The sequence below is a fragment of the Mya arenaria genome, chromosome 2, assembly GCF_026914265.1.
Source record: "Mya arenaria isolate MELC-2E11 chromosome 2, ASM2691426v1".
NCBI lineage: Eukaryota > Metazoa > Mollusca > Bivalvia > Myida > Myidae > Mya > Mya arenaria.
Window position 1 is genome coordinate 67,952,142 of NC_069123.1, and position 20,541 is coordinate 67,972,682.

The window sequence follows — 20,541 nt, forward strand, 5'->3', positions numbered from 1 at the left end:
GCCATAACTCATCCATCTTTGTATATAATGCCTCTAAATTAAGAAATTGAAATGCTCAACTGTAACTGCATGGTTGTTCTGTAACCTGTCGTATTTACAGATACGTTTTCATAGTTATTGTATAAGATTTTAATTTTCGCATATTTTGATGTTTCTATTCGCTTATAATTTGCGGATATCATTTATGAATGACACACCGAATAAGATACCGATTCAAACATGTTTGTGTATTGACACCATTACAGACATATGAATACATCAAGGTTTTTTTTCATATAGATAACTCTTATTTTGACACAAATTGCCATAAACTGCTGAAATGCTATTTCATGTTTTTTTTAGCCTAGGTATTCATACAGTTTGGGTTTTTTTTAATTTATAAGTCAAATTCTATGACCTATCGCCATGTTTATATGTATTAAATACAATTTTCAATGAGCAATGGTGATTCTACCTATTTTATTGTATGAAATGTTTAAAAATATTTTTTTTTACTTTTCTTTTTAATATATGCCGATGCTACGGTGGTGAATGCTAATTTCGAGGGCGACTTAAATCTGTTCTGATTACTAATCGAACCTAAACATAAACTTTAATAAGTCACAATTTGTGATATTATGAGGCGAAATAGAGATGATAAAAGAATAAAGTATGAGCCAATTTTGACATATGGTTGCGAAGACTGGGTGTTTCGTTTGACCAAATACATACAAAGTTGGATTGTTGATGTTAATTTTTTTAAATGTTTGAACTATAAAAGGCTTTATGATATATTTCGTTATGAATGCCATTGTGAAAATATTCTTCATTTATTTTTGCAATATTTGATAAAATTTTGAATGTGTAATCATTGTCGCAAAATGGACCATGGCTTACTATTAAACGAAATGATGAGGAATGTCATTTTTGTCAATCAAACGATATTGGTGAAATGTTTTTAAAATGTTTTAGAATGCTCTTACTTTGTTATTGCAAGTCAACGACCTTTGCCGTATGTTAAACATGTAGTGCAATTTTGTATAGATGAGTAAAACAGATGAAAGAACTTGATAGACCTAGCGGAGTTTTCAAAGATCAGATAAATACACCTGGCTAATCCTTACTTTTTAGTGTAAACCATAGCAAACATGTATACATATTCTATGCCCGCCCATTCATTATATTAAAATACTTTGTTCATATTGGAGTTAGATGATATTCTTGGTACTTATATTATTGTTTTAAACATTGCAGGCCTTTTTTGTCAATTTTGGGATAAAGTACCAGCAAAAATTGGGATTTTTTTTAATCATGAAATTGGGAATAAAAATCATCAACAAAATTATTATTTTAGGAAACAATTCTCAGTGAAATTAGTATATTTAACCATGAATGTCAACCAAAAGTGCTGATGAATGCATTTATAATTGCTCCTGCATTAACGGGCTCGGTGTCAGTCGAGAAGCCATGCAGGTCTTTCGGGAAAGCAATTTCATCTCGTTTTGGATTTTTTTCTTGAAATTGGGATAAACATATTTGGAATTGGAAATGGGTCAAAACATGGGTCAGATATTCTGACCAGTAAGATGGACAGAAAAAGGCCTGCCTAGTATCACATGAGACATATGTGCAGAGAGTGCAATACACTTTGGAAAATAGAAAAACAACATTTATAATCTCAAGTATAGACATGTTTTATTAATAACATAAAATTACAAATACTTAATCACAAAATATGTAATTTCATAGAAGGTATATTCCATATAACGACACAGAAAATCACTGGCATATTTTAAAAAAGAAAAATATAATAACTACTTATAGAAATCGGAGCTCATGAAAATCTAAAAATCGTCTTTATATTTCATTTGACGATCAATGTGTTTGATTACAATACATCCACTTATTACTTTTTTAAATTATTTTCAAGTAAGAAAACATCGAAGAGGTCATTTTGGAGTACTTGAAAAACTGCTGAGTCACACTGTTGTAGAAGATATATATGTACATTCAAATGTTCGCGTTATACTAATGAGGTAGTTATTGTTAATTAATCATAGGAAAATCATCCATTTTCTTCACATTACATAGCTGCATGCCTGATACAAAATTGATACCTTCTATCACCGCTGTGCTATTTTACTCATTCTGCCCCTACCATCACATTCTTACACATATTTTGACAAAGTGAATCATCTTGAAATGCGTACTAAATATGCAACACATTTCACAACAAGTATACAACATATATCACAAAGATACGATTCAGAAGAAAACTTATAATGATAATTTATGTATAACAAAGATCATAAACTTCCCTACTCTTTCTTTCAGCTATTGCTTCGTCAATAAGTCTTTCATTACTAGTCATGTGAAGGCAAAATGCAAACGTTATCATACATATTTTGCATGGTTTGCTATTGTTCATAAATATGGTGAGACATGGTACACCGCACAAATTAGCGGCTCAATCCCACCTATGGGAGCAGTATACAAGATATATACAGCCAAACCCTATGAGACACAACCCCCACCATAAAGTGGGAACAAAGTCCACTGTCATTTAGAATGTCCCTGAGTTTTAGTCTCCTGGGGCCGTTCTGTCATTGGCCGATTTGTCTAAAACGTATTTGCTGCCATAAGTGTGTGTGTGTGTCTGTTGTATTTTGTCCAGATGCAGTCTGTTTTGGTGTCCACTACTAACTAAAGTTGATTTAGTTACTGATGACTGGAATTTTACTCGAAGATTGCATCAAATGTGCGCAGTGGTAGACACAGGTTCCAGGTGGTGAGGTGATATATTTGCTTTGTAGAACTACTTTTTTTATAAATATGTTTACCGACATGCGCATTTTTGAACGGTCATGTTCGGGTAGTTCTTTAAGACCACGTTTCCATTTTCATCGAAATAGAGCAGCGTGATGGACGATAGTTTGTCAGGCACACAACAGGGTGCGGGGACATCAGGATCAATCCCAACAGCATTCACAAGACTCTGGATGGTTGCATGATTCGAGGGTCTCATTTTCTGAAAATACAAAAAAGAAGGTCAGTTAGAACATATGTTTATTTTCAAATTGTAAAAAGCATTTGGGAAATTTGACTATAATCATTATTTTATGAGGCCTCGAACGTTTTTGTTGTTGTTGTTGCTTTTGTTGTTCTCTTTGTATCTTCGAACATTGATTTATTTGAATGTACTCATTTTTTGTAAGCCCCATGCAGTGTGAGGTAGAGTCGCTGAAGATTTTGCTGAATATGTTTTCCGTACAAGTTCAAAGGCGAGTCCGCCAAAAACCATGTCAAATATTCATCTTGAGATGGATAACATTATGTTACATCATAGAGCATAGCTTTGTAATGAAATTGAAAACATTGCGATACATCATACAGCATAGCTTTGTAATATGATTTAAACATGTGTACTACAATAGGACACGACTTAGAAGCCTGGCGAAAATAAGGTCAGAATGGCTAAAGAGAGAGAACTACAAAGATGAAAGCAGCCTGACGCCTGTAAAACAAACACTCACACCTAACAAAGTGAGCCGGGTTACGCGATAATCTTGCGTCTACTGTCGCCTTCTGATGACGATGCATTTTGAATGAATGGTATTTAACATGTCAAATTTGTAGCTCACAATAAACTAAATAAAGATAATGTACATTTGAAATATATGAACACGTCTATTTTTTCATGAGAAGCATTATCATATCTCGATAGCAGAGTTTAAATGCTATTGCTGGAAGCATTTAACGGGTATCTTATTTTACTGTTTACTATACATTGAAGCATAGAAAAACAACTTCTGTCACGTATAATACAAAATGAATGCCGCGGAGCGAATGTCGAATGTTCTTCCTCTTGTTTGTGTGCTTCTTTTTTGAACAGGGGGCATGACTGGACATAAGTCAGAAATCGATGGACTTTGCTTTATAGTAGATCATTTCCTTTGACAACAAGTGTACCAAGTTTCATTTAATTATGTTGAATATTTCTGGTGTTTGGTCACAGTTAATGTTTTTAATAATTTCTGGTCGAAAATGGGCATATTAATTCAGCATCTGTTGAAGTGAAAGCTGGCTGTCTTGCTTTACATGTGCGAATTTTCACTGGGAAAATATGCACTTAGTTTGAATTGGATTTAAAATATCGAAAGCTTTTAGTTTTTTTGCACGCTACCGATGACAACACCTAGGCACACAATACCTTCGAAAAACAGTCTACATGTAGTTTTTCTGTTTGCATTTTTTAAAATATGTGTTCATGTACATTTTAGTTTGAAATACCAGTAGGTATCCGCTGTTTAAAGATCGTTGATGTTCTTTCGCTTATATAATTGTTTATAAAATTATATATTCGAACAGGACATACTCTCCGTGTGAGATGATGTGCTTATGGATGGGTAATGCGTTTAAAATATGAAATCCTGTTTGTCATATCGTAAGTGGTGTACCTTTTTAGATCAAGTCCTACTTCCCCCATTGAGTTGAACAGTTTGGCTTTTACATCGCCCTTTCTTGTCTCTTTTCTATTTTTCATTTTTATCTGATTTGAAATATTTAAAATGTTGTTTAATGTACCTGAGCATTCATGCGCATTGCTTTATGTATCAATACGAAACAGACTCATTACCCGAAGAAAGCTATAGGTTTTGAATTAAAGGATTATAAAATATATGAGCCCAGGACATAACTATCATATCAAAGATAATTTGGACGCCAGCTCGAAAATAAAGACTGATTTAGTGTGGTGATATTTGTACATAATTTACCACACGCGTGACCTTAAATCCAATGTTTTATCGCTTTGTTAAGTGCTGTGCCATTTGCACAAGCAAATTGTTGTTGTCACGTATTCGACATTTCTTACATGGCAACATTCAAACTTCTTGTTAAAGTAAACATCAAACTATGAAAATGTTACTGTCTACTTATAGATACAAAAACTATCGACCCTCTACGAAGGCGTCATTGCTACAAATTATTATCATGGATGGTTGTAAGACAAAGATAGGTCATAAACCATAAATAATAAATTTCTCGGGATCACAAATCAGAAAATCATCAGCCTAGCACCTCCGTGTCTGCACTGTCACTATTAGTAGGTTTTCGACGAAGAACTTGTAGTGTAACTTATGATTATAGACAGCAACACACGGCGTCAAAAAGTCCACGTTGGCCAACTTTAGAATACTGCAAACGTCATAACGTTCTCATTTAATCATCATACTATAACGCAAGTTTGTTTGCTAGGCGCCATTGGATATACTCGCTTCATTTACGTTCCTTATTGTTATTGTCGGCATGAGGTACAAAACTATTACTAACTTGCATTGTACATACGAGTCAAATGACCATTAACATTTCTTAATCACCATGTATAATTTTGAATTTACTTTGAAAAAACAAATGATCTACTGAAGTCTTACTTTTACTATTATGGTTTGCTCAACGCGTAGTTTTGTTTAATCACTCGTAATTAATGACTTCAATGTATGACATTGTACGACACTTAACACGTCCATAAATCATATCTGCAAGATAGAAGAAAATTGAAAACAGATATGATAGATTTTTTGCCAACTGATCACCGTCTGGGAGTCTAAAATGCTTCCAGGAGCGTCCAAGATGAAACCCAATAGCCGCCTGTCTAGCAGGTGTCTCGGTACGAGGGCATAGAAAAGTTCACGTTCGTTTGTTTTAAGTAATTTAATTACTTCAGACTTCTGTAGGCAAGAGTATAAGGTTATCAATATTACTTATGTTACTGTTGTCTAGATAATGATATGTTTGTTCACTTTACCAGCAATAAATAATTACATATCATTCCATGGCTCTGTATCGCTTAAAATCCCAATACATGTATTTTACTCTTAATTACAGAGTGCTGTAGGCAATAAAAGAACAAACGAATTCACCGATGAAACGAAGACGAGTTAAACAATAATAGACACACGCTACGTGAGGAAATCAACAACAATGAACGTATTGTAGAATTCTAAACACGAATATTAGGTGACAGGAACGGGATAAACGATCGAGATTTGGTCGAAAAAAGAGAATTTCATACCCGCTGACTTCAACGAAAAGACCGCAATAACCAATGATTAGAGGGCGAACCGATTTGACAGAGGAAAGTGACTAGCTGCTCAGTGGACAAGAAAAATAATTGGTAGTGTCAAAGATAATGCTCGAGCGAGGATCAGATACAAGCCGTGGCACAAAGAGAGTCATTGAACCGCTGGCTCGACCATACGACACCTATAGTTCTCCGCCAACCCCGTGAACGATTCTTGCAATTTGTCTGATGGTTTCGGAATCTGATTTATTTTAAATGGTACCTGACAATTGAGATTTAACATACTTGCGAACTGCCTGAATCAACACGAACAAGGCTCGAAAGGCTTTGATGTAATTACATGCCCAATCAGGAAATGCAGAAGTTAAAACTACCTTTACCATTTATAAGGGTAAACACTAGATTAAAATCTTAATATTTTTTGTTCTTTATTAGAACCATAAAGTTTATTTTAGATTTACGTAATTATTTTAAGTGGAGATCAACTGTTTTCCTACCTTTGTCAATGGAAAGGTGCATGATCCAGCGCAGTAATGAGCCTTGAATGACTTCGGGGAGATAATCCACTCTCCCCAGCCAATATCGCTGAAGTCTACGACCAACTTTTTCCTTCCACACGATCCGTCCTTTTTCTCGTCCTCAGCCAGTTCCCGTAAATCGTCCCACTCCTTTGGCAGTTCCAAACGGTTGCTCATCCGATCCTTTTGGCCTTTCTTTCGTTTGTTCCTCTTCCTGTCACGCCTTCGTTTCTTTTTGCTGGCATACTCCCCGGGCAAGGGAATTAATCTAGGATCAGATATTTTATGTCGTGATTCTTTCCTCGTCTGTAACATTCCCGGATGCGTCTGCAGAGTCTTTGCATGGATTGGATACGGTTTGTTATAATCTTCAGGGTCTTCTGGAATTTCGTTGGTCAATATTGAAAGTGAACGAGCACGTGACTGATAAATGGGGTAGTCAGCGTTGTTGTCTAAAAGACTACGTTTTGATCTTCTAGTTCTTGGAGGCAAAAGGGATTCTGTTTTCAAATATGCCTCGTGCAAGTGATCGATACCTTTTTGCTTCTCAGATAAATCCTCTAACTCATCCTCATCGATAGTCTTAGAGTCATTTGAGTAAACAACTAAATATGGCACTGAATGTTTATGCATGAAACGTTTTAATTGCAACAAATTGGAATTATGATGAGGCTTTGACATTTTGAAGTTCAACCCCAATGATTGAGGGTGTAAAGTATTTTCACTTACACAGCTTTGTACAATGTCACTAACATCGACACGCTGCCAGCCGTAACTTTCTAGGGACACTGACATTGCACCACTATCTTTAGTGTGTCCAGTTGCTATCTCATGCAACGACATTGTCAAATGTGCCTTTTTATTGTAGCGTGATTTTCTGCGTTTGTAAAAATGGATTTCTGCACTGACGTTTTGCTTTTCCGCCGACGAAAGCGACGTCAAGTTAAAAACGAACATGGGCTGACCGTTGACCGTCTCTGGAAAGATAAAAGAATAGAACATAAGAATGGTTGAAATACAATGCCTTGTAAGATCAAGGAACGTGTACTTCTGTATCTCATTACAGGATGTTTTCGATGCCATTCATTCGTAAAGATATTTGTATACATTCCTTGACGGACGCAAGGTCGACTCCCTAATGTTTGTTTGGATAATCCCTTTAATCGTCAAAGTTAGTTATCAACATAGCAACGTTAACAGCATTGTCAACAGAGGGTTTTTGTGTGTTTAACATCGTTTTAATGATGGAGTATTAAAGAGCTGTACAGGGTCATAGGGCAAAATGTCACCAACTTAAGGCATGTTTGTTTGCGCATTAATATCCACTGAATATTTGCACGTAAAACTGCTAAACATCAAAATCGTTAATAGGTTTCAAATTCAGACTGCTGACAAGCGTAGAGCAAAGTAAATGATTCTTAAGTTTTGGCATTAAGACGACACGAATAATAATCTTCCCCCTGCATTCTAGCAAGCGTTTTCTCTTATACGATTTTAATGACAATTTGTTACGCATTATAGATATTTAGATTCGAGTTTGTAGCTTATTTGCGGTTAGGGAACATATAAAAGAACACACTATAATTCGAAAATTGATTTCTAATGGAGCTGAGTCTCCAGCTAGGATATTTTAATAACATACTCGGCTTATTCAACTCGCGCTGTGACAAAATTGAATGTTTCCTTTAAAAATGCCCTGTAACACAAATACTCGCTCATTGAGGGGACTCAATGGAAGCATTCAGCTTCGACAGCAAAAACATATCCTTTTGTGATGGGCTTCTTTTCAGGACCCTCAGTTGCTACTTAATAATACAAAATACTTTGAAACCACGGAAAAGGCATAACAAAGAAATCAATCCAAATGACCGGGTTTGATTAAAAAAGGCTAATTTAAGTTAAGCTGGTCGCCAAAGTGGCACATGTCGGCACAAATAGAAACGTCAATTTATTGAACATAACAAAATGGCAACTGTTGATTCATCAAAGGAGGCTAGTAAAAAGACTTACGGGAGTTTGCACCGAATAATTTGAGCGTTCCCTGCAATTACCCATACATCAATGAAATATATTTACCGTCATAAAATAACTTCGCTACAGTTCAGTGTTTTATTAAACTGGCTTTTTATATTTTATTATTGTATTTCAAAGCATCTTAATTAACTTAAGGGATTGTCCATATAATGGTCGTACTATGTATACTGAAGGTTTTATATTAACCCTCTCAATGAATGTTGACAAGAATGGCGCTGACAGAAGAATGCAATTTTGCTGTGTAAGGTTATGCTAATTTTGCGGCGCATCTTTCAAGTGTTTGATCAATATTTTAATATTTGACCACATGAAGATAGGTCAAGAGCTAAGAAAACAAAATTGCGTTTATTTAACCTCTGGATTAGTGTACGGTATACGTTAATGGGAAAATCCAAGCTATGTTTAGGAATCTTTAGTCTGTACCTGGCATGCTTATTGATCCCAAAGAAGAAATAGAAAGGAAACTGTCCGGAGCAGAGGCACCGGAGTTAACGTCGTCAGAATTGATTGGTTATTTAATCGTGCAAGCGTATGTTTGGTTAGTACTAAGTTCACGAAATGAAATAGCTTGCTCATCCTTCAAAAACATATATGAACAAATGAGCATGCACAGGACAGATGTTTATTATTATTATCGGTTCAATCTTAGCATTATCGGTCATGTTTTGACAGCGGTTAAAAGTAACATAAAAAGAAACAATGATTTGTATTTTTAAGCAAATGAAGATGATATCAAGGCATGTTTAATGGATCTTAATTGGTGAATCACATTAACTTAACATCAGTAAGCTAAAATCACTTTTCTTGATTTCCCTCCTCACCCAAACCGTATACATGTGTCCGTACCATTCCGGGAAGTGTTACATTTTGTATTCAATATATGTGTTATTTATTGTTACTGGTACGCAGGGTCTAGATTTTCAACTCTGTAAATACATTTTTGTTCTGTTGTTATTAACACGGACATAATTTAACGTATTATGAATATCTCTAAAAAGGGGGTATATTTTGGTTTATGCTTATTTATTTTAGAATCGCTGTCGAGTCCGTTACATTGGTAGAAACCAGAACATGTGTTCATTATGAGATGTCACGTGAATGACCCGATTGTGGGGCTTGAATCCCCGATCACTAAGGTGAGGGACAGACACCAATACCAGTATACCATTCTCAGGTTGACATTGGTTGTCGATAATACAATGAAATGATAACAAATAGATACGCATCATTTTTAATTTACTGTCAATTAAAAGCAAAAAGGCAGTAAAAGATTAGCACGTAAACGTGCTGTAAATTAGTGTCATGGAAATTTCTGCTACATTTTCTTCAACCGAGTCACGCCAGATCGAGTTCCTCATAATATTATAATGAATATGGAATGTTTCGCAAGTTTGCATTGAAGAAAAATACAGAATAATATTTTAAAAAGGCACTCTCACAGATTGACCGTTTTGACAACTTTTTTTTTATTTTTTGTATTAAAGTGAATCAATTTTTGCGTAAATATCAGCAAACAAGTGATATAGGACTGATGACAAAATATCAGATCGCAGATTTTAATATTTCCGTTCGAAAATTAATGTTTTATGGCTAAACGCGTTACTAACGGTTTAAGACAAATGCATAAAACATCAATTTTTTAACTTATATATGAAAATCAGGGATCTGATTTTTTTGTCAGCAGTCTTACATCACTGGTTCCCATGCATTTTCGCATAAATTGGCTCGTTCCGAGACAACAAATAAAAAAGTTGTCAAAACGTTCAATCTGTGAGAGTGCAGCTTTAATCACAAGTTTTGGTAATGAAAGACAATGTTCGAATTGACGGTGTTGTCGTCATGATACTACATGCACACGCGTAGTAATAACGGCAATGCCTAGTATGTCTGTTTTAAGTTGCACATAAGCCTGGCTGTGTTCGTTAATCACTTTTTTCTCGGCGGTTCGTCAAGCTGTCTGTGAGGGAATAATTAGTTTGCTTTTCCCTGACCCTCTTACGATATCTTGCAAATCTTTATTATTAAACTTCTATTTATCGCCCATGCTTGTTTGTTTAGTAAACAGATTTGTAGATAAATCTCAGATATGATACCTTTAATCCGACTTTACATATCCGAATTAAAGCCTGAAAGTAAGGGAAAATTAACTGTTCGATGCGAGAATTTAAGACGCCAGGAAACACCGATTTCCATTCTAGTCTTTTCAGAATTGTTATAATTCCTGCGTCGGGGGCTTAAAAGTATTAACATCTTTATTCAAATATTAATGTAGGTCGAACATCAATGAATCCACTTTCCTAGTTAAATGGGAAAAACAAAATTTAAATTACGATGTCTAGATATATACAAAACTTAGTAGTAGAAGGTTACATAATATTAAATCTAGTGTTTTTCATATAGATATTTAACACCGTATAAGAATAATAATTTGAATTTCTCTCATGCTTAATGACGTTAACCGTACAAAAAAAGAATGGAATTTTAAATCAAGATCAAATTTGATAAAAAAACAACCTTTATAACAAAAACGAAATCAATGAACACGCTTCTAGAGTTTAAAGGCTCAAAGATGAAGAACAGAAAACTGATCGGTATAAGAGACGTCTAAGCAGCTGATTTACTGTCGGGATGGCCTCTTAAGTCATAGTTTTATGGTAAAAACTTCAGGCCTGTCACACTTTCTCTCATTAGTTTAAATATATACTCTCTCGTATCACTATGTTGATGACATTGGGAAAATTTATCATTGAATTAATCAGATGTACAATTGACATTATTACTGTCAGCGAAATAACTGATAACATTTTAATAAATACACATGACATCATTGGTTTAATGGCCTCCCTTGTCTTCATCCATAACGAAATTGCTTAATATACAAAACTGCCATCTGGTCGTTTATACTGTTTCACTGTATACAATTATATATTAAATGTATAATGTATATATCATGAGAAAGGTCACTGGCTATCAATCTGAATGTTTAGAAATACAGAGCAATAGCGGTCTCACCTACGACGCCTTCATATTTCAATGTCATATTTATAGTCTTGTTCTTTGGTATAATGTCAGGTGTCTTACAGGACAGAACGTGAGGTGGCAAAACAGAATACAATGGCAGATGGTAATACAGTTAAATGATGTCATGTGGTAAAACACACTTTAAAGGCACGTGGCAATATCGGGCGGGAACAATAGGGTAGGTCAGGAAACCAAAAACAAACATTATGTTTCACTTCAACTTGCCCTGGCCAGTGCTTAGAGGAGTAGATGTTTGTGCCTTCAATTGCTTCCAATGAACAATCTCAATGAATCAGAGAGCTAACTTCATACTTAGCATTCATTTCGTGTTTTCGAAAAGTATCTGTTTCCAAACCGAATAAGGACTCTGTATCTTTAGGCGTGCTTTAAACAAACACATCTCTCATCTGCAAGTTCATATTTTAGAAACGCGAAACTGGACTTCAGAATTGGTTTCTGCATCGGTATCATTATAATATCAGATGCGGCGTAATTGGATTCGTTGAAAAGAAGTTAAGTATATGTATACAAAAATGATCGATTGCTATCGAAATTGTAAGACAAAACACACAGGTGTATACGGTCGTTATATGTTTTATCATATGTTTTCTGTCAGCGATGATATCGTATATGTTTTTATAGTGTCAGTGTCCACTTGTGTACATTCAGACTGGTCCAATACGTAGTGACATCTTTGAAAAGTGGTAGTGTGTCATGAATACATCTGATAACCACTTAATAGGTTGTTGTTTTGCTACCAAATAATGGTATATTTTGATTTCAGCTTATCTGATGACATTTATCATGGGGCTAATTTATCACATAGTTCAGAACAATTTTATAATGGATTTTGAAAGCCCGGAAAAAATGGGATGATTGATTCGACAAACATAAGATGCATTTCAAATATGAAGTTTCATATTTGTAAAGTAACACTATTTTATAGCGCAGTTTACACTTAATATACTGGCGACCAAAGCAATGTTAATTTACCTGCAACCAAACAATCAAACAGGTTGTAATCAGGAGTGCAACAAGCCAAAACATTGCACAGGTGTTCGCAAATAATGTAAACTTTCTTCAGTTTCACGAGAACATTTGTTTGACATTTTTGTGAGGTTGTAGACGCAAATCCAACGTAAGAGTATGTAGATTTCCACTTTTATGGAGTGAGGTGACCCAATTCAGTTTATCTAATTTGAAAGATTTTGTTAACGAACAAAAAATAAAGACCTGATCAGGGCGTCCTAATGGCAATGTTGGAATAAACTAGCAACACTCATATTTTCAGCTCATTTTTATTTGAAATAGCTTGAAATTGCTTTAGATTCAGAGCATTTGTTGTGAGTTCTGTATATTATAAGAAACATGCTTTCGTCTTTTGTTTTTCATTTCAAAATGCTCTGACCTCAAATTAGTCTTCGTATGGTCGCTGGAGAACTACAAACAGGAAGCAATAAGCACGAATTTGATAACGGTGGAGTCCTCATGATAACACAGCCTCTGTACCTACAGCACGGGGCATACCTACATTCAATAGTAAAGGTATTTGAGATGCAAATATATATGCAAATGTATTTTCTTGTCTAAAACTACGATGACATGTTGTATTCATTTGTAAAATAACTCAATTTGCTAGCATTGTAATCATACCAAGGACTTCAATATAGCGTTAGTTATGCTAAGCAAGTCGACAAGAAACTTGGACAGGGTGTTGGCTGGAATGTTGAAGAGTACATTATGAAAGTGAGGAATTTAATGTGCGATATGCCTAGTTTTTCATTTACAAGATAAGGAATGTCGTAAAGATAGTCAGGGAACGGCTGGCTTTGTACTGAATGGTTCTAACCCCGAGCTCAACCCATCAAGGCGCCGGGGTGACTAAAAGCTGAGAGCTACTTTAAGATTATGATCAATTCTTTGTACATATATTAATTTCGAAAAACCTTGTCATATAAGATTAATTGTCCCCCACGAGGAATGTTCTTACGTTTGATTCCAAGCAGAGAGATAATATATCATCCACGATTTCCAACAATGATTTCATAGTTTGAAAGCTAGCGGAACTACATGTTCGAGCGCACTGTCGACATTGTTTATAAACAAATTGGCTGATACATAAGATAAGGAGGCAGAATATCACGATTTGATTGCATATTTCTAAAGTGAACATACGGTCAAGTTTGCTTCATGTTGAAGCTGTTATATGGCTGAACGTTTTCTTGTCAACTTATACGGATATGAAGCTTTATGTCTGATAAACAAATAGTCATAATAAAGGGTGCATATGGCTTGGCCTTTACATTGCATGCGTCCTTTTGTCACAAATGATATAACAACAGTTTGAGTTATATGTGCACCGATACAGGTGTATGTGCACCGATACAGGTGTATGTGTACCGATACAGGTGTATGTGTACCGATACAGGTGTATGTGCACCGATACAGGTGTATGTGCACCGATACAGGTGTGTGTGTACCGATACAGGTATATGTGCACCGATACAGGTGTATGTGTACCTATACAGGTGTATGTGTACCGATACAGGTATATGTGCACCGATACAGGTGTATGTGCACCGATACAGGTGTATGTGTACCGATACAGGTGTATGTGTACCGATACAGATATATGTGCACCGATACATGTATATGTGCACCGATACAGGTGTATGTGTATCGACTTTTTACTGTTATTTAATAACAGAAACGCTTAGGTCATCTACAAAATGTGTTGTTATGGAAGTGGTTCATAAATGATAACTTGCAGGGATACCAATGAGTGGAAGTGGACGATAACATATAGATACAAGTGTCAGTAAAGAAATCATCTTTCATACAGACAGACCTGTGAAGCTTAAAGGTTAAATGTTCTTTGTCAATGTTCAAGCAAATTCATTAGTAACAGCAATAGAAGTTGGCAGTCGGAAACAGTAGTACTAAAAGTGTGTCGTTATCTGTCGCGTGACATTATCAGCTAAATTGTCAAAGGTTTACTCAATAATTTTGTTTATCCCTTTTCTTGTAGCAGTGTGAACTATGTGTTAAATGATGGTGTTTTGACTATAAGTCGAGAACATGATCGTGGAACACCACGTTAAAGTATATGAACGTACCACACAAGGTAACAGTTGAATGCTCGCGTTGTTGATTAAGCACTTCATGCAATGGGCCCCAATTTCTCGAAACTTCTGAAGTTCCTTATAACAGGATTAAGCTTATCTCACTTTTATTGTTTCACTATAATTGCGTATTGTTTATTGCTTTCAGATTTTTTAGACGTTAGATAAAAATTATCTGTATGATAATCAGAATAAAACATTTTTCATTTATCAAAATCAATTTTAAATATGTATTTTGACTAACTGAATTAAGCTACTTAAGTCTGTTAAGATATTTCGAGAAAATGGGGCCCGCAGCTATAAAGCTTGACAAAACAGCCAAATGTACAGACTGAGATGAAATAGTTTAAATACGAAATGACAGAAGTTATGAACCACGCTGATTTCTTGATATTTAATTTTGAGAAACATCTAAGTTACTTTAACAGGTGTGAGGTATCAGTTTAAAATCGCTCATTCGAAAAACACTATTCTTCCAATTATTTTTGTGCTCCATTATCATTAACATTTTTAGGTTTACGTGATGTTGCAATGAGTTCTGGTTGCTTGAATGATAATCGGCATAATCTCTCTCATCTCAATCTCACCTAATTGACAATGTGTCTTATGACTTTTTGTTTGAGTAGAGTCTTTTTTTTATTTTAGCTTTATTTTGTGTTATTAATTAAAATGGTCTGACATCTTCATCCTATATTCCTATATACGCGGGATAAACTGTGTAAAAGACTCGAGCATGAAACTGTTATTGGCCCATTCAATACTGTTATCAACATTTCTTGGTAATTATTCTAACTGTTCGGGACAAACAATCAGACAGTGTTCCCATATTTTGAGTTGTGTAAGTTGTGTATATCTGTTCATCAAAGTGGCGTATATACGTCATATCAATATATTCACATTATCATATCTTTTTACTTCCAACATATTTTATTCCCAACATAATTGTATGGTATTAGTTTGCCATCAGTCTGTTAGTGCTTTCCAAGAAAAGGCTTTAAACATCAATTTTGTTAACTGCTCTTTCGTGAAAACTTCAACGTAAGAAAATACGGTATTCATAAAATTCAAATGATTTTACACTCCAGGTGTGAGTGCAGTGAAAACTGAACATAATGGATATGACAGTAATTGCATAATTATTTTAAAATGATGTCGCCTCTCAAGGATATTTGCCTTGTTTTCCTCTCTTAAATCACATCCTAATCACATCTGAGTAAAGGTAAGTCGTAAAGCTAAGTCCTATGACGAAATAAATAGAACAAATAAGTATGCTGGTAGTCTGGCAGGAACATGCAATAAATCATTTATATAAATCGTGCTCTTTTTGATTTCATTTACTCTGTGTAAGCTGATACTTGTCGTTGGCAAGTATGCTGTATAAGTAAAATATATATAATGCGATTTTGGTCTTTCTAGTGAACCGTTATGAAATTAATGGTAGTATTGTGATGTTTCCTGTTTAGCTTTTCAAATAAGGTGGAGTCGAAGGTTGACGAATTTTCTTGCGTCCATTTGTTGCATCAGGTATCCAGATTTTTGAACTGTGTTAAATCTAGGTTTCCATTACACCAGATTCTTGATTGTACCCAAATTGAGTGGCAAATCTAGGTTGTCTTTCATAAAAACCTTGTCTTACATCTTACCAAAAAAGAAACTGGTGCAACGTGTTTTCAATAGATGATATAAATATAAGAGTATCGCTTGAAGGGATGTTTGCAGCATACAGTCTTTGTTTTTGCCTGTCAACACTGCTGTTACAATTAAGTGTTGACTATCGACTACATCTGAAGAAACACAGGGCAATTGCCCGTTGTAAAAGAAATATTGAAAACCACTTTTAAGTGTCGAATTTCGAGATTTTAACAATATTATCATCGATTTCGTTATCGTTTCAATCAGACTGCATTTCACTTTAACACCAAACCAACAAAAGCGACCGGTGACACTTTTTCAATATCTCAAATCTAAGGACAAAAATCACTAAGAAGGTCCAACGTCGCCGGAAGATATAGGCAGAGATTGTGAGAGGGAAAACAAAACTAAGTTCACGGATCTTGAAGTGGTTTAAGAGCAGCATAATGAATAAAGCTGTGTGCTAGAAACACGATATCCAACTATTTTGCTGGCTCTTTCAATGAATTATATTGTGTTACCAATAAAAGGCACTGTTTGACACAAGTGTTTTTATCAACTCGGAAAGACTGATTATTTAAGCGGTTTCTTGTGGCAAAATGTCCTTTTTAACTATCATGCATTTCAAGTTTTTTCCCATCTACTCACCATCATTAAAGCCCAAGCCTGTAATAGCTTCCTTCGCTTATAATGCTCCTCAACATTAAAGGCTATATACAATGTGATGGAAGCCATTAAGTGTCTTTCGTCAGTCAGTCTAAACGGGGATGTTATTTTTGATATAGCCTTTCCATATCAACCATGCATTCGTTGCAAGAAAAAATCTACTGGGGTATTGTTTGTTTGGCTATTGTTACATCTGAAATAATCTGTAACATTATGGTGTTTTATCGTTTATCATTTCCGTGTGTTCCATATCAACCTTTCCCACGAACAGAGTGTGAATACATATGTATGGGCGTGACCTACCTTAACGGTCGCATAATAAACCTTCAATAATTACTTTCAACTAGATTGTGGAATTTATCACAATATGTTAATAATATTCGTAACCTAGACAATTTAATAGCGATAAACTTACTTAAAATGTGATAATTTTATTAGACGTGCAATCAATGTTAGCATATCGCCATATGACATTTCTACAATCCCCTGATGGCACATTGTTAAGTAGAAGTTGTAACGTTTTATTGTTGTAATAAACGAGTATCTTAATTGAATATTCAATTGGATGGACTGAGAGTATTATAATTGCATCACCTTGAAATTCTAAGACAGAAATGAATTTTTGCACATAAAACATATCATTATTTCTCAATTAATATTATTTCATTTTTTGAATGATACTTTAAAAGCATTTAAAAGTATTAAAAGCATAACATCTATCAACTAAAATTGTATTATGATAATATCAAATAACCGGTTGGATAAAAACAAACTCAGATGCCAATATCTGTCTGAATATTCGTTTTTCTCATAAACATGGTTAGACTACTTAATTAAAAAGACATTTCATAGCAAACCTGGTCAAATTGTATATAGTCTTTACACCCGAATGGTAACACGTGATGTATTCGTTAAAGCTGAATTACTTCTAATCCCTTTGCTTTATCTGAAGGGCGCCTGATTTATGAGCTAGATATGTCGAATATTTTCATAAATAGGAAATAAAAATGCACAAGTTTTATGACTACTTTGCTAAATTAGTTTCGAGCTATCAAATAAATATAAAACGGAAATCGCAACACACAATATTTATGAATGAATTACATTTCTTTTGCCGGCATGTATACTTTATGGTCGCCAAACACTTTTCAAAAGGTGATCTTTTTTTATTTTCCTGCGCTTCCAAATCTATTATCTAGTCATATCTTGTATGAAAAAATCATGCTTAAACTTTTATCTTGTTATAAAATAACTATTACCAGAATATCTGTAAATATTATCAGAGAACAAGACCAACTCTGCTCGAGACACGAGTTTCGCGTAGAACTGGCGTCAAAGGTTTTAAGGGGCAATATTGATAAGTTTTTGGTGCTTAACTCAATAAGACTTTATTGATAAGCATGCCACATTTAATTTCACTCATAAGACCAGTCTTTCCCTTTGTGATTGATGCGCCACCATTTTACGACCCCCGCTTCTACGTTGATTGCCATAAATGTACCCGGCATGGCATTACATAGTAAATTACAGAAATGCCAAAGCCGAATGGAAAACAGTTTCAAGATTCCGACACTTTTATTTCCCTCGATTCCTAATGTTTCATCTCTGTAATGCCTCCGCTGACTCAAACTAATAACATTCATTGGGGGGGGGGGGGGGGGGGGGGGGAACACATAAATATTTAAGTATAAAATAAAAAGTAAAATTGGGAAATTATCAGTGAGGTCACCACCAAGAATGTATTCATCAAATCTTAATAAAACATTTCTTATATTTCTGAATCATATATAGCGTTTCATCTGTTCAATTATGTGAAATATTTTCCCTTCGATTGAATGTATATAATGCTTTTGTCTTTTCTTCTTGCTATAAAACTAATATTAATTCACATTCTTTTTCACACCTGTTTATGACAAATACGTAAAAAATCAAGAAACGGTTTAGTAGTTTTGCGACAGTTAATGGCAATTTTACTTCAATCTTAAAGCGGAAAGTGCAAAGAAAAAATGTAAAATATTAAGGAAACTGTTGTGGTGGTTTAGAGCTTTTTCATACGCCCATGATGTTCATAACTCATTATACAATCACATAAAGTGTTATACATTAATGCGAATACTCCCTTAATTCAGTGGCTTTATATGTTTGTGTATCAAAATAAAGAAGTTATAGTCTTACAACTGTAAATATATTCTAATTCAGCGAGTATAATGTTTCACTTTAATGCCCTGTCGATTCTTAATGATCCTTAATGTTCTACTTTATTAATGCTTAAAGTTTTAATTGAATATATTAGTTTGCTTCAATAATAACATTTCCTAGAAACGGCTATAAATCACCTAGTGTTGCACATGGAATGCTGTTTCATCCTCTTGCCATCAAATTTGCCCTTTCACATTTACGTATCATAATGCTGTTAGTTCACTCTCTCAAGAAATATTTTATCTCAGTAATCAATTGTCAAAAGATATTGCTTGTCATGTCAAATAAGTAATTCATCAAACAACAGTAAAAGTTATAGCAAATTACTTTTAATGAACATTCTTGTATGAATATATGTATCAGAGTTTAAGCTTATTTATATACCGCATAGAACGTTTCTATATAGTTCAGATGAAGTTATAGCCGTTATTGTTTTTGAATTTAAGACAGTTATGATTTTGATATCATTTTTCTTCCTCACCTATCGAAGACTGGATGCTTCGGACAGTATTTCCTTGTAACTGTTCTGTGGACATGCGACCCTCGGAGATCATGTTATATAAATCCAGCATGTATTTTGGCGCATTGTCCGCACTAAGCGCTGGCCTTGGTCCTCTCGGCTCTCCCGCAAATCCAAGCATAGACCTCACAGCTAAATGCATACGGTCATTGTCAACCATCACATCACTGACTTCGGGCTTCACGATGGAAAACACACATATTGTGCAGAAGGTGCACAATAACGTTCTTGAACAATGCTTCATGATTCACGCTGTTTTCTAATCCTTACATTTGCTTATAATAATTACACTCATTCATATAATTTCAACTTTCAATTTCAGCGTCACATTATACACAATTTCTTTGCTCAAGTATTTCACATTTTAGAATACGTATGTATAGTCACTTTATAAGAAGTAAAACACAAGTATAATCCGTACAATTCTCAAAGATATTTGTGTTATACAAATCCGAAATGTCACGCAAAATATAATATTTTCAGATATTGATATGTTTCAAACTATTTCCACTTACGGTAAATCACGGTCTTTGATAACCGCGTACACTATAAACCAATCTTGTTATCAAGCGATATCCTATTGGCTGATACGTCGCTAACCCCACCCACATCTGTATGACGACAATCGAATTTACTAGCGTTCATTCAGAAATCCTGTATGTCGAAACGTATTTCTCCTTGTAGTAAATTGCTTTAATGAAGTTAAATCACCGAATCATCTTTAAAAAACGCTCCTATGAAATTCGAATTGAAAAAAAATAATAAAAT

General features: G+C 34.6%; 1 protein-coding gene across 1 annotated transcript; it reads right to left on the bottom strand.

Moving 5' to 3' along the window:
• Nucleotides 1–1,657: 1,657 nt before the first annotated feature.
• LOC128244729 (bone morphogenetic protein 3-like) lies at nt 1,658–20,470 on the bottom strand. Its single transcript, XM_052962783.1, has 3 exons — nt 19,735–20,470; nt 6,559–7,556; nt 1,658–3,007 (listed from the first exon to the last, which is right to left on the bottom strand). The coding sequence occupies exons 1-3, from the start codon at nt 20,015–20,017 to the stop codon at nt 2,816–2,818; spliced, it is 1,473 nt and encodes a 490-aa protein (XP_052818743.1). The 5' UTR covers nt 20,018–20,470; the 3' UTR covers nt 1,658–2,815.
• Nucleotides 20,471–20,541: the final 71 nt, after the last annotated feature.

Coding starts and splice junctions, on each gene's coding strand:
- LOC128244729 (XM_052962783.1), bottom strand. CDS start 20,017: ATGAAGCATTGTTCAAGAACGTTATTGTGCACCTTCTGCACAATATGT. Junction 7,557..19,734: donor AAGCATCCAGTCTTCGATAG/GTGAGGAAGAAA, acceptor TTATCTTTCCAG/AGACGGTCAACGGTCAGCCC. Junction 3,008..6,558: donor GCACCTTTCCATTGACAAAG/GTAGGAAAACAG, acceptor TTGTATTTTCAG/AAAATGAGACCCTCGAATCA.